This window comes from Rattus norvegicus, chromosome 12, assembly GCF_036323735.1.
Source record: "Rattus norvegicus strain BN/NHsdMcwi chromosome 12, GRCr8, whole genome shotgun sequence".
NCBI lineage: Eukaryota > Metazoa > Chordata > Mammalia > Rodentia > Muridae > Rattus > Rattus norvegicus.
This window is the reverse complement of record NC_086030.1, coordinates 37592586-37620332: the sequence shown is the minus strand read 5'-3', so window position 1 is coordinate 37620332 and position 27747 is coordinate 37592586. Positions and strand designations below refer to the sequence as shown.

Sequence of the window (27747 nt, the reverse complement as noted above, 5' to 3'; positions counted from 1 at the left end):
TTGGTGACTTGGGGCACGGCTTTGTCATGTTCCTGTTTGCCCTCTTACTGGTGTTGAATGAGAATCACCCCAGACTAAGCCAGTCACAGGAGGTAAAGCTCGCCCGCCTGCTGGCCTGTGTGACGGGGCTTGCAGTGTTTGACTGGAGGAGACCTGTGCTGTGTACATGGTGCTTCTGGCGGGCAGTGATTAAGGTGGTCTCTGGTAGTCTCGGACTCAGACCTGTTACATAGCAGAGGCTGACCTTGAACTTGGGACCCCGCCTCCATCCACCTCCTGAGTGCTGCCCCAGGCCAGCTCTGGAGCTTCGGGTGTCAATGTGCTCCATTAGGGAAGTGCACTTGTCACCTGTGGGCAGGACTCCCACGGGTGGGTGGCTGGAATGAGCCATTGTGAGCTTCCCACAAACCCACTGTCCAGCGCGTGAGTCCGCTCTCATGGTGTCTTCTCCCAGATCCTTAGGATGTTCTTTGATGGCCGATATATCCTGCTGCTGATGGGGCTGTTCTCCGTGTACACCGGCCTCATCTACAACGACTGCTTCTCCAAGTCCCTGAACCTCTTTGGCTCTGGGTGGAACGTGTCTGCCATGTACAGTTCCAGCCACTCCCCAGAGGAGCAAAGGAAAATGGTGCTTTGGAAGTAAGTGGCCTGCAAACCAGGGCGCCACCAGCGGGGTGTACCTTTCCCACGCCCCTTCCTCCCTGCATGGCGACCTGCTCTGTCCTCTGTTTCAGTGACAGCACCATCAGGCACAGCAGGACGCTGCAGCTGGACCCAAACATCCCTGGAGTTTTCCGAGGCCCCTACCCTTTCGGCATCGATCCTGTGAGTGCTTCCTTCCCCATGTGTGGGGGGAGGGGAGGTGCTGGGGTGCTGCCACCCCTCTGTAAGTGCAGTCACTGGTGGCCTGCTACCCGGGGAGCCAGGTCGGTGCAGGAGAGGTCGTAGGCAGAGCTGTGGGCTATGGTCTTTTCCTATGGCAGAAGTGATCCTTCATGGATACCAACCAGGTTCTTGAGCTGCTTCATTGTTTGTGTGAATTGCCTTTGACCTAGAGGAAGGTGAGGGGCGTAGGCAGCTGAGGGTGCCAGGCCCCTCCTATCTCAGAGAGGGTTCAGCAGGCAGATGCCTGTAGGCCAAGCTTTGGACCAGGGTTCTGAAGACTTTCTGAGGGGTTGTCCTGAGAGTGGATCTCAGCACGGTGGAGTTGGCTGGGAAAGCATGGGTGAGGCTGCTCACAATATGGCGGGTTTCACTCAGATCCGCAGTCTCAGGTGTCCTCAGTGCTGCCCAGAGGTGTCCTTCATACACTTAGACCAAGTCTGCAGTCTGAGCATGATCCAAAAGGTGACTAGCACCACAGAATGTCTAGCCGGCTCCGGCTAGCTCCCTGCTCTTGCCCCAAGGCCCTGGCTCAGGAAAGTCAGGTGAAAGCAGGAAGGGGCTGGTGCTGCTCCCCGGTAAACCGAGAGTGTCCCTGGATTCAGGACCTCTCCTGCCGCATGGGCCTCACATGTTCCTGTTGGCATGTTTGTCCTTAGATTTGGAACCTGGCCACAAATCGCCTCACGTTCCTCAACTCCTTCAAGATGAAGATGTCTGTGATTTTAGGAATTTTTCACATGACCTTTGGTGTCATTCTGGGAATATTTAACCACTTGTAAGTACGTGTTTTGTTCTTTTCTTTCATGTTTTCTGCTGCCCTCCCCTTAGGGCAGTTCCCTTCCGCTCCCCAAGAATTGTGTTCCGGGTGTAACCAGTGTGCCTGGCCCACAGTTCTGATGTCTGTGCCTGTAAGCAGATTTTGTCACTCTCTCTTCCTTCTTATTTATTTACTTACATATCTTTTATGTTTATTTGTGAGAGGAAGAAGATGGTGTACATCACTCTCCATGTGTGTCCATGTGTGAAGGTTAGGGGACAACTTTTGGGGTTGGTTCTCTCCTTCCACCATAAGTGAGTCCTGGGGATTGAACTCATGTCCTCAGGTTTGGTAGCAAATGCTTTTACCCAGTGAGCCACCTCTCCTCTACCACCGCCCTCACCCCCTTTATGCATGTATGTAGTGTGTGTGTGTGTGTGTGTGTGTGTGTGTGTGTGCGCGTGCACACTTGTGTGAATATGTGATTGTCAGAGGGCAGTTTGCAGGAGAATTTTCCTTCTACCATGTGGATCCTGAGGAATGGACTCAAGTTGCCAGGCTTGGAGGCAGTTGTTTCTACCTGCTAAGCCATCTCAACAGACTTTTATGTTTTGGGGTGTTTGTTTATTTGTTTGTTGTTTTTTATTTTAACTGTATGTGTGTCTGGGCACCATGTGAGTGTTTGTTGCCTGTGGAGACCAAACAGGACATCAATCAGAGTCCCTGAAACTACAGTTGTGAGTGTTGGTGATTAAATCCAGGTCTTCTCGAAGATCAGCCAGTGTTCTCAACCACTGGGCCATCTCTCCAGCCCTAAGGTTTATTTCTTGACGCTCGACTGTTGGCTGCTGAACCAGTGGCAGTTGATGTGGTGGTGCAGGGTCGGATGTGATTCTGTTTCCGTTACTCAGCTTTGTGGTTTCGAGGATCAGTGATTTATCCATCCAGTGCACACTGTGGGCTGGTGCTGTCCTGGGCTGCAGGCTTCTGCAGACAGGAGAGAGGCCTCTGGCCTCCTGGAGCTCCTGTCCAAGTGTGGCGTGAATGCCGGGTATTCCCAGAAGGGATTTGTCATATTCCTTCTTTCTGTTCTAAAGTAGAAAGCTTTCTGTTTTGTGGGAGAGTCAGCACCTTGGCACTTCCTCTCTGCCCTGACCGTCTCTTCTCATGAGGAAGCATGTGGCCCATGCCTTTAACCCCAGCGCCTGGGTGGATCTCTGTGTCTTTGAGGCTAGCTTGGTCTACACAGTGAATTCCAGGATAGCCAAGACTACACAGAGAAACCCTGTGTGGAAAAACAAAACCTGCAACAAAATGAAACCAAAAAGAAAAGAAAGAAATTGTTGAAAGCGTTGAGTGCTAGGAGCTGCAGAACTGGGTAGCATGTGTGCTGTTCTTGCAGAGCGCTGCACGAGAACTCTGTTCTCAGCACCCTCGGTGGGTGCTCACATGTCTGTAGTTCCAGCTCCACAGAGAGGCGATGCCCCTGGCCCTGCAGTCAAGGCACAGCCACCCATACATTCCCCTACACACGCACGCACACACAGACACACATGCATACAATGCACACACATGCACGCACACGCACACATGCATGTGCACACACGCACACACACACATGCATGTGCACACACACACACACACACACTTTTTTAAAAGTTGAGAAAATCAGAGGAGTCTGGAGAGCCAGCTCCGTGGCTAAGAGCTCTTGTTGCTCTTCTAGAGGCCCTGGGTTTGGTTCCCAGAGCCCTCATGGTGGCTCTCACCTGGCTGTGGCTCTAGTTCCAGGGGAGCTCTCGCCTCTTCTCACCTCTGTGGGCACCAGACATATGGTCCAGCAAAACATTCAAACACATGCAATTAAATAAGTTGAGAAAATTGATTTCATTAAGACAAATTGGTTTAATAATTTTAAAAATAACTAATAGTTTAGAGCCAGTAGCAAATTGTGTTTGCGTGTGGCTCTGCGTAGTTCTCGCTCTTCCTCTCTCTCTCTCTGCGGATGGCTCTGCAGCCCTGGCTCACAGGGACGCATGCGGAGCCCTGAAGTGGCCCATGGCGCTGTACACAGGGCCTTTCAGCTGCCTCACGCGCTTCCCTTGCAGGCACTTCAGGAAGAAGTTCAACATCTACCTGGTCTCGGTCCCCGAGATCCTGTTTATGCTCTGCATCTTTGGGTACCTGATTTTCATGATCATCTACAAGTGGCTGGCGTACTCGGCAGAGACCTCCAGAGAGGCCCCCAGCATCCTCATCGAGTTCATTAACATGTTCCTGTTCCCGTCCAGTGAGACACACGGCCTCTACCCGGGGCAGGTGAGTGCCTCTGCCTGGTGACCACCCTGCACTCAGCAGTCTCCCATAGCCTGGGAAGAAGGAAGAGGCCAAACTCGGGAGTGAGGGAGCGTCCTGTTCTGTTCTGTTTCTCCTTTTGCAGTGTTCTCAGGCTATCATCATCTGGGGGCAGACTTCATTTAGATTTTTTTTTCCCTCAAGTTTTGCAAGACAGGGTTTCTCTGTGTCACCCTGGCTGTCCCAGACCTCACTCTGTAGACCAGGCTGACCTCAAACTCAGGTCCTCCTGAGTGCTGGGATTAAAGACGTGCACCCCCATCGGCGCCCAGCTTACATATCGTCCTTGCTCCGGGTCCCTGATACTCTCCGTATGGTTCTAATATCTTAGTGTGTGACGCCAGTGCAAGCCCCGACCTAAAATGTGTACGTTGTTACCTGTGTCTACAGGCCCGAGGTCAGCTTGGACGTCATCCCTCGGGTGTCATCCACCTGTCCTTTTTGTTGGTGTGTGTGGTATGCGGTATGTGTGTGTGGTGTGTGTATGTGGTGTGGGGTGTGTGTGTGTGGTGTGGGGTATGTGGTGTGTGTGTGTGTGGTGTGGGGTATGTGGGGTGTGTGTGTGTGTGTGGTGTGGGGTATGTGGTGTGTGTGTGTGTGTGTGGTGTGCATGTGGTGTGGGGTGCGTGTATGTGGTGTGGTGTGTGTGTGTGTGTGTGTGTGTATGGTGTGTGTGTGTGGTGTGCATGTGGTGTGGTGTGTGTGTGTGTGTGTGGTGTGCATGTGGTGTGGGGTGCGTGTATGTGGTGTGGTGTGGTGTGTGTGTGTGTGTGTGTGTGTGTGGTGTGCATGTGGTGTGGGGTGCATGTATGTGGTGTGGTGTGTGTGTGTGGTGTGCATGTGGTGTGGTGTGTGTGTGTGTGTGTGTGTGTGGTGTGCATGTGGTGTGGGGTGCATGTATGTGGTGTGGTGTGCATGTGGTGTGGTGTGTGTGTGTGTTTGTGTGTGTGTGGTGCACATGTGGTGTGGGGTGCGTGTATGTGGTGTGGTGTGTGTGTGTGGTGTGTGTGTGCATGTGGTGTGGTGTGTGTGTGTGTGTGTGGTGTGCATGTGGTGTGGGGTGCGTGTATGTGGTGTGGTGTGTGTGTGTGGTGTGCATGTGGTGTGTGTGTGTGTGTGTGTGTGTGTGTGTGTGTGGTGTGTGGTGTGTGTGTGATGGTCTCTCCCTGACTGGGAATGGCCAGAGTTGGCTGGGTATCCAGCTAACGAGCCCAGGAGCTCTCCTGCTCGTGAGTCTCTAGCGCTGGGTCTCAGGCTTGCACAGCCACGGAGGCTTTGAAAGTGAGCTCTAGGATCTGACTCAGCTGGACCGAGTCATTTCCCCAAGCCTCCACTTAGAGTTTTTATAATGGTTTTTACTGCTACAATTGTGAGTCAGAAGTGCAGAGGGTGAGCCGGCCCCTGGCCCAGAGTTGCTCAATCCCCGCCCCCAGGCTGCTTCACATCCCATGGCGGAGCCACCTTTCATCTCCGTGGACTTCTTTCTCCCGGCACCCACAGGCACACGTCCAGAAGGTGTTGTTGGCTCTCACCGTGCTGGCTGTCCCTGTGCTCTTCTTGGGAAAGCCGCTCTTTCTGCTGTGGCTGCACAATGGGCGCAGTTGCTTCGGCGTGAGCCGGGTGAGTGTGTCCCCGTGTCCCCATGTCCCCAGGTCCTCCTTCCTCCAAAGCTGCTTTGTTTAGAGTCTCGATGTTGCTATTGGGCTGCAGCTCGAGGACTGATACCGTCCTAAGTGTCCGCAGGCCTTTCCTCAAGTCTCGGACTCTCCTGGGAGTGCGCTCAGAGGAGGCGCCGGGTCACAGGTTCTGTGTGGGCATTTGAGGGCTCGCCGTGCTTTTCTGTAGCACTGGAGCATTTTACATTCCCAGCAAGGGTGCACTGGGGTTCCAACACTTGCTACTCCTCGAGTCCCCACACTGCTCCTCGACAGTCTAAAGGCACGTGGGGCGTGCATTTTCTTGGAGACAGCTCTCTTATTCCCAGAGAGCTGCATCCTAGGGGAAGCAGTTACGTGGGGTTCGTCTCGGCCATTCCGGGCGCTGACGCTGGTCTTTTCTCTTTAGAGCGGCTACACGCTCGTGAGGAAGGACAGCGAGGAAGAGGTGTCTCTCCTAGGCAGCCAGGACATAGAGGAGGGGAACAACCGCATGGAAGAGGGCTGCCGAGAAATGACCTGTGAGGAGGTGAGCTCTGAGCTGATAGGACGGGCGGGCGAGGGAGGAAGCTTTTCATTGGCTGCTTAATTCGGACTAGCTAGACTTCTGTGGTTGCCTGATGATCATTACATAACAGAGCTGCCATTCAGGATGTTCATAGAGCAAAGAAAGCGGTGAAGCACCACCAGGGTCCACAGGGCACCTATGGCGGGGAAATGTCCATTTGGATTCTGTGTAATTCCAGAGGCTGGCTCAGATGTCATTGAGATCACTAACCATGTGGCCCTCGTGGCAGTTGGGGTTCCGGGCTGGTGTTTGGCTTAAAGAAAGGAAACTGAACCTTGAGAAAAGTTGGGGAGATGGGTTGGGGAGCATCATAGCCCTACTGAGAGCAGGACTTACACCGTGGATCTGCTGGGGTTTTTTTGTTTTTGTTTTTTTTTTGTTTTTGTTTTTGTTTTTTTCTTTTTCTTTTTTTCGGAGCTGGGGACTGAACCCAGGGCCTTGCGGTTTGCTAGGCAAGCGCTCTACCACTGAGCTAAATCCCCAACCCTGGATCTGCTGTTTTTAGTTCCCAGCATGCTCTGCCCTGAGGCCAGCCAGGGATTCATGATGGAGCAGGTGTGTGCTATGGTGTCTAATGCTGTCTGTTGTCCCTCAGTTTAACTTCGGGGAGATCCTGATGACTCAGGCCATCCACTCCATCGAGTACTGCCTTGGCTGCATCTCCAACACTGCGTCCTACCTGAGGCTTTGGGCTCTCAGCCTGGCACACGCACGTAGGTTGCTTCGCCCAAGGTCTATCTGTAAGCTCTGCAGGCGGTGGTGATAGGCCAGCCCTGTTCACTGTTTGGGCCCACCTTCTGATCAGACAGGCTGCAGTCCTAGTCGGCAGAGAGGGGCCTTGGGAACCAAGGGTCTGGTGACCTCTGGCATGATGCTCTCCTCGGTCGCCTCTCCTGAGTGTGTCCTAGCCATTGCTTTACTTACTGAACCGAGTATTTAGTTCAAGCAAGTGTGGCAGCCGCTAAGCCAGAGTTCAGGCTCCCTGTCTGTTCTCATGTGCACGCCTGCTAATGCACTGCTGGGTTAACTAGCCCTGAGAGGCCATGCCACTCCTCCCTGGAGGTGACAGCCACTGACTGTACTCATGTCACACACAGCATACAATTGTGTTGCCTTGCTATTTTGTGGCAGAGGCCTGGGACACATGACAGAGATGGGTAGCCACAGGAAGGTACTGACCAATGGGACAGAGGAGGCCCTCTGTGTCCCAAGACAGTGAAGGTGCAGAGGCTGCCTTGCTGATTGCAGACCCAGACTTCCAACAGGTCGCTTGTGAGGGTCAGACAGGATGCTCGATCCAGTCTGGCCCCTGAGGTAGGCAACAGGAGGACGGCGCCTGCTCAGATTGCTGTTCCTCACAGAGGAAGCCTGGAGGTTCTGGCCTCTGCTGGAGGGGTGGGCTGACTGGTTGTCGTTCCTTCTGTCATGTGGATGGTGAGAGAGGGGGCTTATGTTTTCTGCACGGCTTTCTTTGCAGAGCTCTCGGATGTGCTGTGGGCCATGCTGATGCGTGTAGGCCTGCGTGTGGACAACACTTACGGGGTCCTGCTGCTGCTGCCCGTCATGACTTTCTTTGCAGTTCTGACCGTTTTTATCCTTCTGGTCATGGAAGGGCTTTCTGCATTTCTCCACGCCATCCGGCTTCACTGGTGAGTGAGATGAGCGTGTGTCCTCAGAACAGTGTTTTAGAAATGAGCGTGCGGGCTGGAGAGATGGGCGGCTCAGTGGTTAAGAGTGCGCACTGTGCTTGTAAAGGGCGCAGGTTCATTTCCCAGCCCCCATGTCAGGGGTCACAGTCTCCTGTACTCCAGCCTTAGGGGATCCAGTGCCTCTGCATCTGCAGGCATGCGCAACACATACTTTATAAAAGGAAACAGGAGCTGGCAAGCTGGCTCAGTGGGTAAAGGGGCTTGCGGCCAAGCCTGGGGTCACCAGTTCAATCCCTAGGACCCACATGGTAGAGGGAGAGAGCTGATATCCAGCAATTGTCCTCTGACAGTCACATGTCTGTCGTAGCATGTTTTCCACACATATGCATGTGCACATGCAAATAACTAAGAAAAGGTAAAAATCCACCCATTAAGGAAAAGATAAATGCATATAGAGCCCCGTTCTGACTGCAGTGTTTGTGATGGGCTGGCCCCTCCCTTCCGAACTGTGACTTAAAGTTCAGGGACAAAATACAGTTTTATACGAGTAAAAGAAGCCATCGTGTATGTTCCCACTTTTTGTGGTCGTCCTTGTTTTATGTGTTTTGAAACAGGGTCTCCCTATATACTCCTGGCTGTCCTGGAACTCATCTGTAGACCAGGCTGGCCTTGAACTCACAGAGATCTGCCTGCCTCTGCCTCCTGAGGGCTGGGATTAAGGGCTGGTGCCACCATGCCTGGTTTGTATATGTTCCCAATTTTACTCCCATTGGCACTGGCAGGTGTCACTGTCTGGCACTTAGATGTTAGTACCGTCCTTGTTGCTGTGAGGTCAGAGGTCAACTGGCAGGGGTTAGCTGTCTTTTGTTGTCTTTTTACTGTGTGAGTCCTGGGGATTGAACTCCGGTTGTTAGGCTTGGGGTTAAAAGCCTTTGCCACTGAGACATCCCAGGAGCCCTCCTGAGTGTTCCAGAGGAGGCGTCTGTCTGTCCTCTGTGCGTCTGCTGTACACGAGCTGGAGGTGTGCTAGACTTCCTGACACATATAGGGGCCAGAGTGCAGGGTGCCGAGGTGACATGTGGGCAAGACACGGTAGGTGGAGCAGCCAGGGTAGAGCACAAAGAGGATGGAAAGTGGTTTTTTTTTTTTTTTGTTTTTCTTTTGTTTTAAAGAAGTGTAGAAACAGGGCTAGAGACATGGCTCAGTGGTTAAGAGCACCGACTGTTCTTCCAGAGGTCCTGAGTTCAATTCCCAGCAACCACATGGTGGCTCACAACCATCTGTCATGGGACCTGATGCTCTCTTCTGGTGAGTCTGAAGTCAGCTATCATGCACTCACCTAAATAAAATAAATAAATAAATCTTATTTTTTCAAAAAAAAAAAAAAAAAGATGAGCTTTTTAAAAAAGGAAGTGTAGAAACGTTACATCACTCACAGTTCCAGGATAGAGCCCATGGTGGGCAAGGCGCGGTGTCTAACACATGTTCATTTTTCTTCTTCTAGGGTAGAATTTCAGAACAAATTCTACGTTGGTGCAGGTACCAAATTCGTTCCTTTCTCCTTCAGTCTGCTGTCCTCCAAGTTCAGTAAAGATGACAGCATAGCATGACCTCATGCCGCAGCCAGCCCGCTCTGACTGACGGAGAACGATCATGTCATAGAACTCACTCAAGTCAGAACTCACGGTGGGGACGCTCTACCCTCCTTGATTGCCTTACGATTCAGCCAAATGGTTCTGGAAGAGACACCTCTCCCTCATGTTGAAGATTTTGTAAAACCCAGCACTCCGGACACAGAAATTTCATTGGTTTTTATTATGAGCAAATATAAGTGAATGCCAACGCTACTTCAGAGTTATTTTTTAAAATGTAAGATTGGAGGAGAGAAGCCATCTGAACAGCTAGCCAAAAATGGTCTAAGATACTTCATTCCTTTTCAACTTTAAAAAAAAAAAAAAACCATGAAGTTACTCCATCGCAAGATGTCAGATGATATTTTCCAACAGCTCGAGTTAAGCATAGTTTTTTCCAGACCTTACTGCTGGGTCATCGGCAGTTCCTGCTCGAGATGTGTGCGAGCCCTCCCTGACTGCCCTCCGAACTACCGGAAGGGCAGTGTGACAGTCTGCTCTTCTGTTGACAATTGGAGGCGATGGGACAAAGTGACACAACAATGGCTCTCCTGCTTTTTAAAGATGCTTGTCCTCTACCCTTGTGTAAGAGCAGTCATGACAGCCGCACATTCTGAAAGATGACCAACCGTCCTGAGCCTTAAAACCCAGGGGAGACAGGTGAAGAGCCGTGTGTATTTTTATAGCAAAGAGCAAATGAAGATATTTTACCACAGAGACCGTGCTTCTACTTGAGCAGAATTATTTTTTACTTTCGCACTAATTCTGAATAAAGGTCCGATGGCCACAGTTTAATTTCCAAAGCGGTTGAGGTTAGCTGGAAACTGACTGTCACTAATCTGTTAGTTTATTATCTCGGTGTAACGTCACCTGTCCCTGTGCTGCTCCGTGTTCAGTGAGGTTGGCTCAGTCCCTGGAACGCTGACCCATGTCATAGTCTTAGAAATTATGTTCACTTTCACATCTTATGTTACGTGATTTTAGCTAAGTCTGTCAGAAAGAAATCAGAGGCTGGGGTGTGGCCTGATTGTCAGATCTCCAGAAGCACTTCACCCGGGGGTGCTGGCACTCAGCCGGTCTTCCAAGCACTTAGAAGCAGGAGGATCAGGAAGTTCAGGGTTACCCTTGGCTATGTGATAGGTTTGAGGCCAGCCTGGGCTAAGTGACACCCTGAAGAACGAACGGAGTCTAAGTCATCTCTGCCATTTTAAACTGCTGAGCTCCATTCGACTGCAGGCCCCTCCAGCTCCGTGTGGTAGAGTGGGTCCCTTTCACTAAAAGCCAAGCCTCTGGCAGCCAGAATTTAACCGCATCCTGGGTCCTTTACGACCTCTCGGCCGAGAGGCAGGGGCTGCCTGTGCCGCAGCCGGAGGCTAAAGTCAGATCTCCCCAGCTGCTGTGGAGTCCGAGCCCACGGCAGTGAGGCTCCACCTCTGTGTCCCATGTCCCAGCTTCCCGCAGCTGTGATGAGCTGGTGCTGCCCAGAGTGAGACCTGCCCTTACCTGAACCAGGTGTCACCCCCATGTCACTCTTGTGACTGTGTCCCCAGGGTCTTTGGTCACCTCAGAGATAACTGAATCCAGGGACAAGAACCAAACAGGAGATGCAGTTTCTGCCATATTTGCTGTCCCTGTTGTCTTTTTTTTTTTTTTTTCCGGAGCTGAGGACCGAACCCAGGGCCTTGCGCCTGCTAGGCAAGCGCTCTACCACTGAGCTAAATCCCCAACCCCCTAGGGCCTCTTTTCTAACTGGCATCACTTACTGGGTACAGAACTCAGAGCAAGAACGACTTCTCAGCTGAAGCCTGTTGCAGTTATAGAGAATGTCCTCGCATAAAGTCACTCCTTTTGTGAACCCTCTTTCAATATAATGGGGAGCATTCTCACAGGGGAAGCAAGAAGCTGTCTGGAGGTGTCACATGTTCATCTCCCTAGAACAATGTCAACGGAACCACGTCACATAGACTTAAGCTGGTGGGAAGGCCCAATACAGCCAGGAGAGGCATGCAAAGGGCTTTGAGCTCCTGCACTCTCCCTCCTTCATAGGACCTGGGACAGACTCCTTTCCCCCCACATCCTCCCCTGGCCTTGGTTCTGGAGTGGGTCTGTACTCTATGCTTGGAGACATTTAATGCCACCCGTGCAGGCATTGGCATAGTTCTCAGATGGATGGCACCACAGGTCTGCAATGCTGGCCATGGGTATAAAGGCCATTCGGACCCAGTGCTGTATCTGCAGGAGTGTACTCAGGCACAGACTATCCATTGGTAACTTACAGGGCTGGCACGTCAAGCCGTGACTAAAATCAAACCCAGCTCCAGGGCCACATTTCTCTATGGAGGGTGTAAGTCTGGATTTGCTCACCTGCCACACTATCCAGGCAGGCTTCAGAACTCTCCTGATGCTGGGAGGAGGCAGTTTGCAGTAAATGCTTGCTCTAACACATCAAGAAGTCCTCAGACAATACAACTCCACAGGATCGAGGCTGAGTTCCGGAGCGGAAACTACGGGAGCCGGCCAGGACTGCATTGTACTGATACATGCATGGAAGGACTAATCTGCCTGTCAGTATTGAACTTCCTTTTGCTAGTGACAAAATAAATGTATATTTTTGAGATGCCACTGTCTTGTTTTCTCCTGATCCTATTCCCTACACCCCAGAAGGAGCTAGCTAGCTCGTCACTAGGGCCTGTCAGGGCTTCTTGCAGTGCCAGATGACTGACCCAGTCTTGCCTGCCTGACCCGGTTTGCCTCTGTTGCTATGCTAAAACACCAACCAAAACCAACTTGGAAGGAAAGAGTTCATTTCATCGTAGGTTACACTCCATCATTAAGGGAAGAAACACACAGCGGGGACTGAAGCAGAGACTTAGAGGAACACTGCTGATTTGCTCCCCCTAGCTTGCTCAGCTGTCAACTAAGGCTCACCTGTCAGGGATGGCTGTGCCCTTGTCATGTCACACCTTAGCTTTCCTGTCTGCAGACTAGGGCCCTCAGCCCCGCGCCAGCGCCGTTGCCCAGGTGCCCGTTGCTAGGGGCGCTGTTGCCACGGACGCCGTCCGGCTCCCCGCCCCGTCCGTTCTGCGCCCTGCGCTGCTCAGGTCTGCGCCATGGACGACCTACGGGTCCTGTGGATGCGCGACCGCATATACACGGCCTTCAATATCACCGACCCTATGCCGTTCGAGGAGCTGCTGAGCCGTGATGACAGCGAGGCAGAGGACCTCATCCTGCACTTCCTCAACCACTCAAGCGACGAGGACAACGCCTCCGCGGTGTTCTTCTACCGCACCCTGGTGCCTGAGGAGGTGGAGGTGGAGGAGATAGGTGAGCATGAGCAAAGGCCAGCCCACAGCGAGAACCCTGCTGGCACTTAGCCCTACTATGTGCCCGGGACCAGGTTCTCATCTGTGCTCTGAGGGGCGCTGCCATCCTTGCTCTGAAGCTCTCAACAATGCAGCGTTGCATATCCTCTGGGACACCGAGGAAGCCCAGGAGTTTGGGTCCTGTAAGATGCTTCAGTCAGCGGGAGGGTCACCTGAGGACCACAGCAAGTCTGAGTGAGGATCGCCTAAGCCCCATAGTGAGCAAGCAAGAGGGCAGAGAGGGGAAAGGAAGGAGGCTAGAAGAGATGTAGTGTTATGACACACTCTGCTGTAGTTTATTTCTGGTTTGGTTTTTTTTTCTTTCTTCATTATTATATTGTGAACCAGGGTCTCGTAGCCCAGGCTGGCCTGGAATTCACTGTGTAGCCCAAGGTACTCTCAAATCCTCAATCCTCCTGCCTCAGCCTCACAGGAGTCTCAATTTCCTAGCCTTCATTTATCCCCTCAGGTAGAACTTTGAGCCCAAACACATTATCCTGGGCCTCTGAGTTAGGCCTATTCATTATAGACCCTGCCCCTGGGGTTGTTTCTGGCCCCCATTTTGTTCTCTGAGGCAAATCAGCCTTGCTTGAACTTGTTATTACTGATGAGTTGGCCTTGAATTCCTGATCCTTCTGCTTCCACCTCCTGAGTCTAGGGATTACAGACCAGCACCACCATACTGGGCTCACTGGAAGTTTCTAGGCTGTGCCTAGACTGCGAAACACACCACAGTGTGGTGAACCAAATACACAGCGCCCTTCACCTTTGTCTGGACTGACACGAGTCTTCCTTACCGACCTAGCATGAGGTTTTGCAGTGACAGGTCTGAGTCTTCTGTGGGACGTGTCCCCACTCTTTGGATGTCCTTAAAGTGAAGGCGTGGTCCTCTCATATGGGGCTAACTCTGTTTTCTATCATCTTCCCCCTTCTTGGTCCCATTAAGAAGACATCCCCACGACCTTTGAAGAGGAGGGAGAGGAAGAGGAGAGTGAATATCAAAAAGTAGAGGTCACCGATAAAACGGCAGGTGGGTGTCTGGAGGGGCTGAAGCCACCACTGCATGGGGAAACTGTGGAGTTGGTGATGGATCTGTGCACAAGGGTCCCTGGGTTATCGTCATACTGGGCCTTAATAAGACGGCAGGAAACAAGAGAAACACTCTTCCCACAGGTCCAGGGCACCCAGATCCCCAGTGTCCCCCAGGGCCAAATGCCCTCTGAAAGCTCTGAGGGAGGACCACACCTTGCCTTGTATGGCTGCTGCTGGCTCAGGCATCCCTTGGCCTGTGGGCACACCAGTCTCATCTCTCTATTGTTGTCATGTGGTCTCTTCCCTGGTTGTCTGGGCTTACACTGTCACTTCTCCTAGCCAGGCAAAGACTGAGGCAGGGTGAGTGTGTGTGTGTGTGTGTATGTGTGTGTGTGTGTGTGTGTGGTGTGTATGTGTGTGTGATATGTGTATATTGTGTGTGTGGTGTGTATGTGTGTGTGTGGTGTGTATGTATGTGTGTGTGTTGTGTGTGGTGTGTGTGTGTGGTGTGTGTGGTGTGTGTGTGGTGTGATGTGTATATTGTGTGTGGTGTGTATGTGTATGTGTGGTGTGTATGTGTGTGTGGTATGTATATTGTGTGTGTGGTGTGTATGTATGTCTGTGTGGTATGTATGTATGTGTGTGTGGTGTGTATGTGTGTGTGGTGTGTGGTGTGTATGTGTGTGTGGTGTGTGGTGTGTATGGTATGTATGTGTGTGGTCTGTGTGTGTGTGGTGTGTGTGTGTGTGGTGTGTGTGTGGTGTGTGTGTGTGGTATGTATGTGTGTGTGGTGTGTATGTGGTATTATATTGTATGTGTGGTGTGTATGGTATGTATGTGTGTGTGGTCTGTATGTGTGTGTGGTCTGTATGTGTGTGGTGTGTATGTGTGGTATGTGTGTATGTGTGTGTGGTGTGTATGTGGTATGTATATTGTATGTGTGGTGTGTATGTGTGTGTGGTGTGTATGTATGTGTGTGTGGTGTGTATATGTGTATGTGGTGTGTATATTGTATGTGTAGTGTGTATGTGTGTGTGTGGTGTGTATGTATGGTGTAAGTATGTGTGTGTGGTGTGTGTGTGTAGGAGGTGTATGTGTGTAATGACAGTTAAATTCAGGAACAAAAGGCAGGACTTTTTCTTTATTCTTCTTCACTGTTTTTGTTTTTTTTATTTTGTTTCTTTTGTTTTGCTTTTCTTATTAAAGATCTATTTTATGTATATGAGTACACTGTAGCTGTCTTCACCAGAAGAGGACACCAGGTCTCATTACAGATGGTTGTGAGCCACCGTGTGGTTGCTGGGATTTGAACTCAGGACCTCTGGAAGAGTCAGTGCTCTTAACCACTGAGTCATCTCTCCAGTCCTGCTTTGCTTTTTTTTTTTTTTTTCAAGACAGGGTTTCCCTGTGTAGCTCCAGCCTTTGCCTCCATCCTTCTGCCTCTGCCTCCCAAGTGCTGGGATTAAAGATGTGAGCCACCCAACCTTTCTCCTTCTCCTTCTCCTTCTCCTTCTCCTTCTCCTTCTCCTTCTCCTTCTCCTTCTCCTTCTCCTTCTCCTTCTCCTTCCCCTTCCCCTTCCCCTTCCCCTTCCCCTTCCCCTTCTTCTTCTTCTTCTTCTTCTTCTTCTTCTTCTTCTTCTTCTTCTTCTTCTTCTTCTTCTTCTTCTTCTTCTTCTTCTTCTTCTTCTCCTCCTCCTCCTCCTCCTCCTCCTCCTCCTCCTCCTCTCCCTTCTCCTCCTCTCCCTTCTCCTCCTCTCCCTTCTCCTCCTCTTCCTCCTCCTCTTTCTTCTCCTCCTCTTCTTCCTCCTCCTCCTCCTTTTTTTTTTTTTTTTAAAGACAGGGTTCAGTAGTTAGTTTAAGGCTGGCCTGAGCTTACATGAGACTCTGTTTTTAAAAAGCAAATGAACAAAACCCAAAGGATAAAACTCAGCATTAACCATTTCTTTACCGATGTGTGTGCACACGTGCATACACATGCATGCACACGAGTGATAGTGCTGAATATGTGAGCATGTACAACGGCATATGTTCACATACACACATGACCTTAGGTGGCATTCCTCTGGAGTTAGCCGCCTTGTTCTCTGAAACAAATTCTCTTACTGTCCTGGAGCACTCTAGTCTAATAGACTAGAGTGTAGGGTGATGTCATTATGAAGGTGAGGGCTGGCACAAGTTAGATCAAGGCCATGATTGGACAGTAAAAGAATAAGGTGGGGACAAGGTTTTATAGAGAGGGAGAGAAGAAGAAGGAAAAAAATCAAGATGGAGATAGGGAAGGATGACCCAGATCTGGGTGGTCCTGAATTGCCAATGTAGCTGGATGGATTTCTGTAGGAAAATTTGTCATATCTAGGTGGGCGGGTTATATCCTTATCAATTGGTTGTAAGTTCTTCGTGTGATGTATTGTGGGTTGAGAATTTAACATGTAAATCTAATTGCTAAATTTTAAGTTTTGGAACTTTGATTTTACTGGGCCAAAGAGGACAGTGTGTGAAAGAAATGGCTGAGAGGCTGGAGCATGTGGATCTGGTTCTGTTGCCCGTGGGGAGTGAGAACACGCAGGGCCCACAGAACAAGGTGTGTGTGTGTGTGTGTGTGTGTGTGTGTGTGTGTGTGTGTGTGTGCCAGGCGTGGTAACTACCACCTAGGAGGCTGTGCAGAGAGTAGCAGCCGGAGGGAGCAGATCCCGCTTGTGGGAACTGATAGAAACGTTCCTTTTCTAATTTTTACCACAACACTAGACTGCCCAGTCAGTGAGCGCCAGTGTTTCTCCTGTCTCAGCCTCCCCATAGCCAGGATTATGAACTTGTGTCTCACAGTTGGTTTTCTACAGGGTTCTGTGTCCTCACACTCATACTGCAAACACTTTACCAACGGAGCCATCCAGCATTAACTATTTCAAGTGCCATTAAGCACATCCCTGACTGCGCATGATTTCTGCATGTGTGACCTGTCGTGACTGCTTCACTCCTGACCTTTGTAGAGCCGGTGACAGGTTAAGATTACGTAGGGGTCAGGATGTGTCATACTAAGGTATCTGGATACTGGGAAACCCTTCTCTTTCGATATCTCAACTCACACAATAAATTGTGTTTTTCAGTCAAGCCCTCAAAGCCGAAAAACGACTCCTTGACTCCCCCCCTGTTTGATATGGAAGATGATGAACCAGACATAGAGAACTACAGCAAACCATACAACAAGGTGCATATTACTCTCTGTCCTTCCTGGAAGAGTGACCTCCTCTCTTACGACAGGGTGACAGTCAGGGAGAATGCAAGGGGCACAGTACTTTAGAGCAGAGATTCCAGAATCCTGTGTTGAGATTTCCCGGAAACCTTTAGATTCATTTTGACTGGGAGGGACTCACAGGGACAAAAAAAAAAAAAAAAAAAAAAAAAAAAAAGCTGTCCTGCCAGGAGTTATGGCTTACAGAGAAAGGAGGGACCCAATACAGTAGCACACGCATGGTACACAGACACGCAGGCAGGCAGGCAAAACACTCATATACATAAATATATATAAATCTCAAAAAGCCCCAAACCGGGGGCTGGAGAGATGGCTCAGTGGTTAAGAGACTGACTGCTCTTACAGAGGTCCTGAGTTGAAATCCCAGCAACCACATGGTGGCTCACAACCATCTGTACTGAGATCTGATGCCCTTTTCTGGTGTGCGTGCATGAAGACAACTACAGTGTACTTACATATAATAAATAAATTTTTCTTAAAAAAGAAAAAAGAAACCCAGAACCTTCATTATCTATTTAAATTCCATTCATTATTTTATGACTCTGCACTGCATGCATTCCTGGAACCTTCACAGGCTAGAAGGGAGGGGGTGGGTGGTCAGACACCCTAGAACTGGGGTTGCAGATGATTCTGAACCACGGTGTGGTTGCTGGGAATTGAACTCACGACCTCTGGAAGAGCAGCCAGTGCTCTTAACCCCTGAGCCATTTCTCCGACCCCAATAAATAAGTCTGTTAAAGGAAATAATTATATGGGCACCCCTCTCCCCCAAAGGTATAAACATAATTCCCACCCAAGTCCCTGAAACAACAAACCAACTAACTAGAGGCAGCCAGTTTCTTTCCACAGGCTGCCCTGTCCTGCCCTGCGTCACCTGCCCCGCCCCGCCCTGCCCCGCCCCTCCTCGCCCCGCCCCGCCCCGCCCCGCCCCGCCCCGCCCCTCCAAGCTACCTGTCAACCTCTCCACTCAGTACACCACAATTGTCACTGGACTGTCTGGCTAGTAGAAGCTGCAGGCTCCGGGTCAGGGATCTGAGTGTGAATTAGCTCTTCTGTGGCCACGGACAAGCCGCGGCCTCCTTAGCAGACATGAGAGCCTCCATACTGGAGACCTACACATTCTACCGAGCGCTCATCTGGCGGCCCAATGGCGTCCTGTCTGTTTCAGAGACTTGTAAAACGCATCATCAACAGACTGGAATTGCATGTGAGCCTCACCCCACTTTCCGAGGAGTTTCTGGAACAGAATGTGGTTTTCTTCCTCAGAAGCTCAAAAGGTACCTTCAAGCTCCGTGTGTGTGTGTGTGTGTGTGTGTGTGTGTGTGTCGGCCGGGGAGCATTCTTCATGGGTACAGTCTGTTTGTTTTGTTTGGGGGTGTGAGAGTTTGGGTGGGGAGGGTTTTTTTTTTCTTTCTTTCTTTCTTTTTTTTTTTTTTTCGGAGCTGGGGTTCGAACCCAGGGCCTTGCGCTTGCTAGGCAAGTGCTCTACCGCTGAGCTAAATCCCCAACCCCCGGGTGGGGATGTTTTAAGACAGGGTTCCACACAGGTGTCCTTCCTCTACCTCCTACGTGCCGGTTACTGCCCCACAGGTTTGTTTTTTTTTTTTTTTTTCTTTTCTTTTCTTTTTTTTTCGGAGCTGGGGACCGAATCCAGGGCCTTGTGCTTGCTAGGCAAGCTCTCTACCATTGAGCTAAATCCCCAACCCCACCACACAGTTTTTAATCAAACTCAGAGCTGGTTGGTATGGTTTGCTCTGGGCACTCTACCGCCAATTATAGCGAGAATTATAGCGAGCCACCACATTCACCTGTCGTTTACCTGGGATCCTAACCCTGGTCTTCATGTCTCCAGCCCCTAAATACATCTTTTTAAAATATCACCTCTCAGGGCCAGAGAGGTGGCTCAGCGGTTACGAGCGCTGACTGCTCTTCCAGAGGTTGTGAGTTCAATTCCCAGCAACCACACGGTGGCTCACAACCATCTGTGTTGGGATCTGATGCCCTCTTCTCTGGTGTGTCTGAGGACAGCGACAGTGTACTCATATAAATACATAGATAGTATACAGCCACCAAAACTAGATAAGATTGATGAAGTTAAAAAAAAATGCATGCGGAAAGGGACTGGATATAGATCGCTCCTGAGAGACACATCCAGAGTATGTCCAATACAGAGGTCAGTGCTAGCAGCAAACTGAGAATAGGACCCCCTTGGGGGGAATTAGAGGAAGTTTTGAAAGAGGTGAAGGAGCTTGCAACCCCATAAGAACAACAATGCCAACCAACCAGAGCTTCCCGGGACTAAACCACTACTAAAAGACTGACTATACATGGACTGACCCAGGGCTCCAACTGCATACGTAGCAGAAAATAGCCTTGTTGGGGCACCAGTAGAAGGAGATGTCCTTGGTCCTGCCAAGGTTGGACCCCCAGTGCAGGGGAATATGGGGGGGGGCAATAAGGGGGATGTATGGGGGGAATACCAGTATGGGGGAGGGTCAGGGGAGGGAATGGGGGCTTATGGACAGGAAACCGGGAAGGGGAATAACATTTGAAATGTAAGTAAAGAAACATATCTAATAAAAAAATTTAAAAAATGAAATGTACCTTGAAAATAAAAAGTAGATAAATGAATAAATAAATAAAACAGAAAAAGGAAGAAAATAATAAATAAAATATAAGCTATCGATTCCTTGTCCCCAAGAGCCCCTTGTTAATGCTGTAATGTCACATACAGGGCAAGCTTACAGCCCCCACAGCCTTTAAAAACTCCCAACAACTCAAAAGTTCAGTGTAGTCTATTTTAGCCTCATTTGCCCAGGGTTTGTTTAGATCCAGGCTAGCCTGTCTTGTCTGCTGACTTTGTGACCAGAGCCTCTGAGAGGAAGGAGAGACCCCTCTCCCCAGAACACCTAGGAATGTCCCCACCACTGCTGACTGGACGCTCGGGGTGTGTTTTTGTCTAGATGCAATCCCAGAAGCCAGTGATATGAAGGAAGCAATGGAAATCATGCCAGAGACCATGGAGTATGGCATCATAAACTCTCAAGTGCTCCAGTTCCTAAAGGATATCATCTGCCAGGTAACCGTGGATCCCACAGACACCCTGGCATCTCCAAGACAGTGGCTACTTCCAAAGAAGAGGGAAGTTGGGGATCTAGCTCAGTGGTAGCGCAAGGCCCTGAGTTTGGTCCCCAGCTCTGAACAAAAAAAGAAAAAAGAAAAAAAAAAAAGAAGAAGAAGAGGGAAGAGCACTCATTCCTGGTGGCAGATAGGAGACATAAGGTCCCTAGCTGTCTGTGTGCTTATTCATTTAACATATATTTGTTTTGAGAAAGGGTCCTTATAGCCCTGACTGGCCTGGAATTCACCTTGTAGACCAACCTGGCTTTGAACTCATGGGTAGTTCTACGGCACCTGTCTGTCAAGTGCTGAGGTCACAGATGTGCTCCCGCCACACCAGGCCTCTGGGTGACATCTTTTAATCTCTCATCTTCTGAGAACAGAGCCGCTGGCCGTCTGAGCCAACCAAGCGGTCCATTATAAAACATCCTGGGAATGAAACAAAATTCTTCCTAAGCAATCACGGGTCACGTAACTAGCAGACCCGGACATCACCTGCAACCTTTGTGGTATCAAAATCCTTCTTGTCTCAATACGCAAGCCCAGGCTGCCTCAAACCGCCATCCTCCTGCCTCAGCCTCCTGAACAATGACAGACCTGGTACCAACTTGCACATCCATCCCTTTAACGGACAGCCGGGGACCCTGAGCAAGTTAACTGTTTCAACTTGTGCATTGACAGGTTTTCATGCCCGCGCTGTCCTTCAACCAACACAAATCAGAGTCAGGACAGGTAGCATCGCCTCCGGAAGTGCAGGAGTTCTCTTCTTATGATATAACGGACTTGCCTAGCATGCTGGGGGAGACAATGGAGTACCACAGCATCCAACTGATTCGTGACGAGTTCTTAATGAACCTTCAGAAATTTGCCAACAACATTCAAAGGACCATGCAACAGCTAGAAGGTCCGTTCCGCGTCCCCCCCGTTCTCCTAGAACTATTAACTCGTCCTAAGAAGGCAATGCTGAAGTTCAGATCACTTTATTAATTTTGTTTTGCTTCGTTTTGTGACGTTTGTTTGTTTCTTCCTTTTTGAGACAGGGTTTCTCTGTGTAGTCCTGGCTGTCTTGGAGTTCAATCTGTAGACCAGGCTAGCTTTGAACTCACAGATCTAGCTGCCTCTGCCTCCCAAGTGCTGGGATTAAAGGCACGTTGTCACCAATTCCTAACAGTTTAGGATATTTTTAATGTATTATTTTATGTGTTTGTCGGTTTGCATGTAGGTATGCATTCAGACAGGGTGTCTTATAGCCCAGATCTGTGACATATAGCCGAGGGTGACTTTCAATTTCTGATCCTCCTGCCTCTACTGCCCAAGTGCTAAGGTTACACCAGGCTGCTGCGAGGCTCCATTTATATAGTGCTGGGGGTTGAACCCTGGGCCGTGTATATCCTAGGCACTAGCTCTACCCACTGAACCACCTCTCAAGCCCGAGGACCCTTGTTTATATGCTCACTGGAAACTGAATTGTTTAGAAGCAAAGCAGTGACAATCCCTATGGTGACGGGACTGTTCACTCCCAAATTTGGCAGAAGGTGGAGTTTGTAGAGATGTCGAGGCCTCCTCTGAGGGCCTGCAGAAGAGGGCAGGGCAGTCATGGAAGGATTTCTAGAGGAGGTAGCATTGGGCCTCCTCTGAAAGCTGTATTCAGTCCCTGCTGTGGAATTTAGGACACCCTCTGTCCCTGGTCACTGGATGGGCAGTGCCTGCCTCTGCCCCTCCCTCTCACTGATTTCCAGAGCCTGGGGTGATGGAAACCGGATGTGGTGAGCAGAGAACAAGGAGGGGAGGGGCTGGCTGGATAAGGGAGGGGAGTTGCCCTGGGCGCTCATGTTTAGGGGACCAGCCAGGGAAGAGATGACTTAGCAGCCAGGAAAGCCAGTAACGTGGGCCTGTTACTCAAGGGAATCATGTCTTCTCTTAACTCTGTGGATTGGGGTGGGGGTGTGCCTGTGTGTGCAGGTCCTGGCCAGGTGTCACTTCTTAGATGGCATTCGCTTTCTTTTTAGAGATAAGGTCTCTCATTGTCCAGCTGGGCTAGGCTGACTGGTCATTGAGCCCCAGGGAATCCATGCGTCTGCACCTTGGGATTACAGACGTGAACCACTGTTCTTGGCTTGCAGAGGGGTTCTGGGGATCTGAACCCACGTCCTTATGCTTGTGCGGCAAGCACTTTAGCCGTGGAGGCATCCCCCTAGCTCCTGTGTCTTCTGTGCCTGCAGTGTTCCTCAAGCTGGAGCTGCCCTGGCTTGTTGCTCTGTTCAGTTCTGAGACCTCTTATCTCCATTTATTTGCCCAGAGTCTTCTGTTCTTTTTTTTTTTTTTTTTTTTGGTTCTTTTTTTTTCGGAGCTGGGGATCGAACCCAGGGCCTTGCGCTTCCTAGGTAAGCGCTCTACCACTGAGCTAAATCCCCAGCCCCAGAGTCTTCTGTTCTTGTTGAATGGACACACTGTGTCCAGTCTCTGGGACAAAGAGCCAGGACCTAAACGTTTTCTTCTTTACATTACCTTGATTTGGATAACATGACTTTTCTTCCCTCATACTGGATGTTTTCCCTTTTCTTATTTTACTTTCTGTGTACTTGTGTGCTGGTGGGAGAGTGCATGTGACAGCAGTTACCAGTGGAGGCCAGAAGAAGGTGCCAGATCGGGAACCAATCCATTTAGATGATGATTCCTTTGTTTCTCTGGAAGAACAGAAAGTGCTCTTAACCACTGAGCCACCTCCCAAGGCCTGGAGGATTTCGTTAATAGCCACTTTAGTCTGGTCTTGTGTTCACATTGTTTAAAAAAAAAAAATCGAAAGTCATTGTGTTGTTGATCCAGGAACTTCTTAAGTGATGACATCACTTTGATGGGACTTAACTACCAGCCTGTCACTAGAGGGTTCCAATCACATTCCTGTGAGAGAGAATGAGCCAGGGACAGCCGAGGAAACCCGCTAACAACCCGATGATGTGGGAGGGAAGAGCTGGCTGGTGAACTTGAATGAGACAGGCTCTTCCTGAGCTCGGATCTAACTCGATGTCCCCCTCCACCAGGTGAGATCAAGCTGGAGATGCCCAGCATCAGTGTGGAGGGAGAAGTGTCCGAGCTGGTGGCTGACCCGGAATTGGTGGAGACTTTGGAGCAGTGTGTGATCAACTGGCTGGGGCAGATCTCATATGCTGTGGACTCTCAGCTGAAGAAGAAGCCCCAGGTAGGACGTGCAGGGCTCGCATCACCACCTTTGTTCGGGTGCTATCAGATCGCCGTCTGGAGTGACGGTGCTTACCCTGTCTTGGTCACCGTCCTATTGCTGGGAAGAAGACTCCAGAGGCTTTGATTATAGTTTGAGAGGCTTAGTTGATGATCATGACAGCACAGCAGCAGGGGGGCTTGGTGCTGGAGAAGCAGCAGGGAGCTACATCCTGACTGGCAAGCAGAGAGAGAGAGAGAGAGAATGGGGAGAGGGAGAGGGAGAGAGGGAGAGAGAGAGAGAGAGAGAGAGAGAGAAGAGGATGGGGAGAGGGAGAAAGGGAGAGAGGGAGAGAGAGAGGGAGGGAGGGGAAAAGGGAGGGGAGACAGGGGATGGGGGAGGGGAGTGGGAGAGGGAGAGGGAAGAGAGGGAAAGGGAGGAGAGGAGGGGGAGGGGGAAGGAGGAAGGGAAGGGGAGAGAGGGGGAGGGAGGAGGGGAGGGGGAGGAGAGGGAGAGCTTGAGACACTGAGAATGGCTTGGGTTTTTAAAACCTCAAAGCCCACCCCCCACTCCACCCCCCACCCCCGCAATGGCACACCTACTCCAACAGGGCCACACTTCCCAATCTTCCTAACCCTTCTTAAATACTGCCACCCCCTGATGACTAATCACTCAAATATCTGAGTCTATGGGAGTCTAATGTCTATGGGAGCCCTTCTTGTTCAGATCACCACAGGCTAGCCCTCCCTAGCAACCAAGTCAACTGTTTTAAATAAGAAAGCAAGCTATGTGGGGACCTGGTGGTCCAGGCCCTTAGTCCCAGCGTTAGGGAGGTAGAAGCAAGCATCTCTGCAACCTCAAGACCACCCCCCCCCACTTGCTGGCTCCTTTTATGTCAACTTGACACAAGCTCGAGACAGTTTGAAAACAGGAACCTCAACTGAGAAAATGCCCCCAGTAAATTGGCCTGTGGGCAAACCTGTGGTACTTTGATTGAGGGTTGATGTGAGAGGGCCCAGCTCATTGTAGGTGGTGCCACCCCTGGGCAGGTTGTCCTGGCTGAACGAGATAGCAGACCGAGGAAGCTATGAGGAACAAGCCAGTGAGCTTCATTCTTCCCTGGCCTCTGCTTCAGGTCCTGTCTCCAGGTTCCTGCCCCACTTTTCTCCGGGATGGACTGTGCTGGGAAGCCATAAACTGATGTAGCCCTTCCTTCCTCGAGCTGATTTGGTCAGTGGTGTCTTATCCCAGCAGTAGCTGCTCCAAGACACTGCTCTACACAGTGAGTTCCAGGTCAGCCAGGGCTACCCAGTAAGATCTGGTTTCAAAAAAAAAAAAAAAAAGTGAAAAGAAAACAAGATGACACTGAATGATACCCAAGGCTGAACTCTAGTCTACATGTGTGTGTGCATGCACACATACACACATGTGCACACACACATATACTTTTCCTAGCACACAATCATGTGTACACACTCACATGTATATGCACATACACATGTTCAATGCACACATGAACACAAACACATGCTCTCTTTATCTGTCATGAGCACATATACTCATGCACATATGTTCATGTTTATACGTGTGCACACATACATACGCATGCCACCCCCTGATGACTAAGCATGTACACACATGAACACATACATTCTCACAAGCACACACACACTGGTGTGTATGCACACGTGTACATATATCACACACTCTCACAAGCATCATGCTCATATGTATTTACAAGCACACACATATACATATACACACATGTACATATACACACATACACATGTGTAATACACACATGATGACACACACAGAGACACAGAATAAAGAGAGGATACATTTCTCGGTTCCCGTAACAGGAAGTCGCGCTTGCTTTAGGGAGTTTTCTCAGAGCACAGGCTGGGCCACTTTCTGAATCTCTCCTGTGGGGTTGATGCTTTCTCCTTTGTAGTGTCAGTTTCTGCCACTGTTGGGGCACAAGGAAAGGCAGGGCTCTGTCTTGCATTCCCAGTAGGGTCCTGAGGTCCACTTGGATTGGACCATGCAGGATGAGAAGCCCACATGGAAACACTCTACTGCCTTGCTTCTGTGTGGAGCCAAGGCCACAGAGACAATGGCACTGTAGAAACCACGTGTCCACCCACATAACCATGTGTCTCTGGGTGCTCACGTCTCTCTCAGGGCAATGGTCCTCTGGCTGAAATCGAGTTCTGGCGAGAAAGAAATGCAACGTTGAGCGCCCTCTATGAGCAGACGAAGCTGCCATTCGTAAGGAAAGTCCTGGAGGTGATCAAAGAGGCGGAGTCCATGCTCACAGCCAACGTGCAGCCTGTCCTGACAGAGCTGTTCAAACTCCACATGGAGGCCTCGGACAACGTGCGCTTCCTATCCACCGTGGAGCGTCACTTCAAGGTACGGAGGACGGGTTGCATTCTGGGAAGCCAGCTTTGTGAGGAACTGCACAGATGTCATTTTTATAATTACATTTAGGTGGTTCTTACCTGTAATCCTAGGACTCAGAAGGTAGAGGCAAAGGATCAGAAATTCAAGGCCATCCTTGGTCATGTAGGAAGTTTGAGGCTAGCCTGGGCTACCTGAGTCCTGAGTCCCTTTCTTTCTCTCCCTTTCCCTCTCCCTCCCGCTGCCCTCTTCCAAGTCAGTGTTTCTCTGTGTAGCTCTGGCTATCCTGGTACTAGTTGTATAGACCAGGTTGGCTTCAAACTCAGGGATCCACCTGCCTCTGCCTCTCACCACACCTGTTGTTGTAAAAATATAAAAATAAAAAAGTATAGTTGTTTTTTACCCCGCTAGGTCTGCACCGCGGTGCCCCAAGATATCTGCTGGATATCTTGGCGGAAACACATCCCAGCTGCACACTTTCCTACACTCAAACCCTCACATAAAAGAACACACAACGCAATAATCTTAGCTCCAATTGGTAAGATATAATTGCCCACTTAAACATACAAAGCCCAGTACCATCCATCCCTTGAGATCATTAATAACAACCTGTAAATACACAGAGCGAGATCTTAACATCACCTGCCATGGCTTCTCACCCTCTCCTCTGTCTCTCTCGTCCAGTCTCCTCCTCTTCCTTCAAACCTCTCTCCCACCCATCCTTCCTTCTCCTCCAATGAGAGGCCTCCTTCTATCTTATACCTGCCCCTCACCTGTACTTTACAGATTCAGTGGGGAGAAGGTTCTGGTGAAGTCACCTGATTCCTGAGTATGTGACTAGGCAGCTGTCCTTGTGGGCAGTGGAATTAGCATCAAAATACATATAATTCCAGGGCAAACCACAACACATACCAAGCTTTTTTTTTTTTTCCCCCCTCGGAGCTGGGGACCGAACCCAGGGCCTTGCGCTTGCTAGGCAAGTGCTCTACCACTGAGCTAAACCCCCAACCCCGCTTTTTTTTTTTAATGGGTATTTTGCTTGCACATTTGTCAATGACCTTGGCATTCATGATGCCCATGGAGGGCAGAGGAGGGAGTTGGATCCCCCTGGAACAGGAGTTACAGATGTTTGCGAACCACCACACGGGTGCTGGGAATCGAATCCCAGTCCCCTAACCACCAAGCCATGTCTCCACCTCTTGCTGTGTCCCCCTTGAGGCATGGTCTCTCGTTGGCCTGGAGCTCAACCACATAGCTCAATCCCCGAGCCTCAGGAACTCCCCTGTCTGTGCCTCCCTGGGTGTGGGATGACAAGAGTGTGCCACCCACACCTGGCTTTTTAATCCAGGTTCTGGGGATTGAACTCGGGTCCTTGTGCTTCTAAGGCAAGCACTCACTGGCGGTGATAGCCCGTCAGTCCCAGTACCACTTCTATCCGAACTATCCGCAGCATTAAATTCAAACCTGTCGTAGTAATTATTTAATCTCAAATGGGGGGCAGGTTCTACTCCACCTTTGATCATTCAGTTCCCAGGTAAATGACACTTTACATTTACATTTATGATAAGAACCTTTACACTTATGATAAGCATTTAAAAAATTTAATTGGTTAGTTTATTTATTTACATGTCAAATGTTATTCCCCCTTCTCAGTTTCCCCTCCCACCTCCCCCGGCCCCTAGGAGGGTGCTCCCAGCCCACCTACCCACTCCTGTCTCAGTGCTCTAGCATTCCCTTATGCTGGTCATTGAGCCTCCACAGGACCAAAGGGCTCCCCTACCATTGATGTCTAACAAGGCCATCCTCTGCTACATATGTGGCTGGAGCCCTGGGGCCCTCCATGTGGACTCTTTGGTTGGTGGTTTAGTCCCTGGGCACTCTGCGGGGGGGGGGGGGGTC

General features: G+C 50.2%; 2 protein-coding genes and 1 long non-coding RNA gene across 5 annotated transcripts in view; 2 read left to right on the top strand and 1 right to left on the bottom strand.

Annotated features, from left to right (window-relative positions):
* Positions 1–12122, top strand: part of Atp6v0a2 (ATPase H+ transporting V0 subunit a2) — a 32650-nt gene extending 20528 nt beyond the window's left edge. Inside the window, exons 11-20 of the mRNA NM_053775.4 lie at positions 1–92; positions 455–642; positions 738–828; positions 1545–1663; positions 3751–3961; positions 5498–5617; positions 6062–6181; positions 6816–6933; positions 7698–7869; positions 9374–12122. The exon at positions 1–92 is cut by the window's left edge and continues 45 nt beyond it. Coding sequence (NP_446227.2) covers positions 1–92; positions 455–642; positions 738–828; positions 1545–1663; positions 3751–3961; positions 5498–5617; positions 6062–6181; positions 6816–6933; positions 7698–7869; positions 9374–9479 — 1337 coding nt within the window. The 3' untranslated portion in view covers positions 9480–12122. The remainder of the gene's footprint in view (positions 93–454; positions 643–737; positions 829–1544; positions 1664–3750; positions 3962–5497; positions 5618–6061; positions 6182–6815; positions 6934–7697; positions 7870–9373) is intronic.
* The window catches only part of LOC120095966 (uncharacterized), a 15693-nt gene extending 3160 nt beyond the window's left edge, over positions 1–12533 (bottom strand). The window contains exon 1 of the long non-coding RNA XR_005491955.2: positions 12429–12533. This is a non-coding gene — a long non-coding RNA (uncharacterized LOC120095966). The remainder of the gene's footprint in view (positions 1–12428) is intronic.
* Dnah10 (dynein, axonemal, heavy chain 10) overlaps positions 12523–27747 on the top strand; it is a 123367-nt gene continuing 108142 nt past the window's right edge. Inside the window, exons 1-8 of one of the 3 annotated variants that reach the window (XM_039090119.2) lie at positions 12523–12827; positions 13815–13895; positions 17002–17102; positions 18316–18424; positions 20111–20226; positions 20949–21171; positions 23309–23466; positions 25630–25860. In XM_039090119.2, the coding sequence (XP_038946047.1) occupies positions 12611–12827; positions 13815–13895; positions 17002–17102; positions 18316–18424; positions 20111–20226; positions 20949–21171; positions 23309–23466; positions 25630–25860 (1236 nt within the window). In that variant the 5' untranslated portion in view covers positions 12523–12610. Of the gene's footprint in view, positions 12828–13811; positions 13896–17001; positions 17103–18315; positions 18425–20110; positions 20227–20948; positions 21172–23308; positions 23467–25629; positions 25861–27747 lie in introns of all 3 variants that reach the window. The other 2 variants (XM_008769272.4, XR_005491954.2) reach the window with 2 other exon arrangements.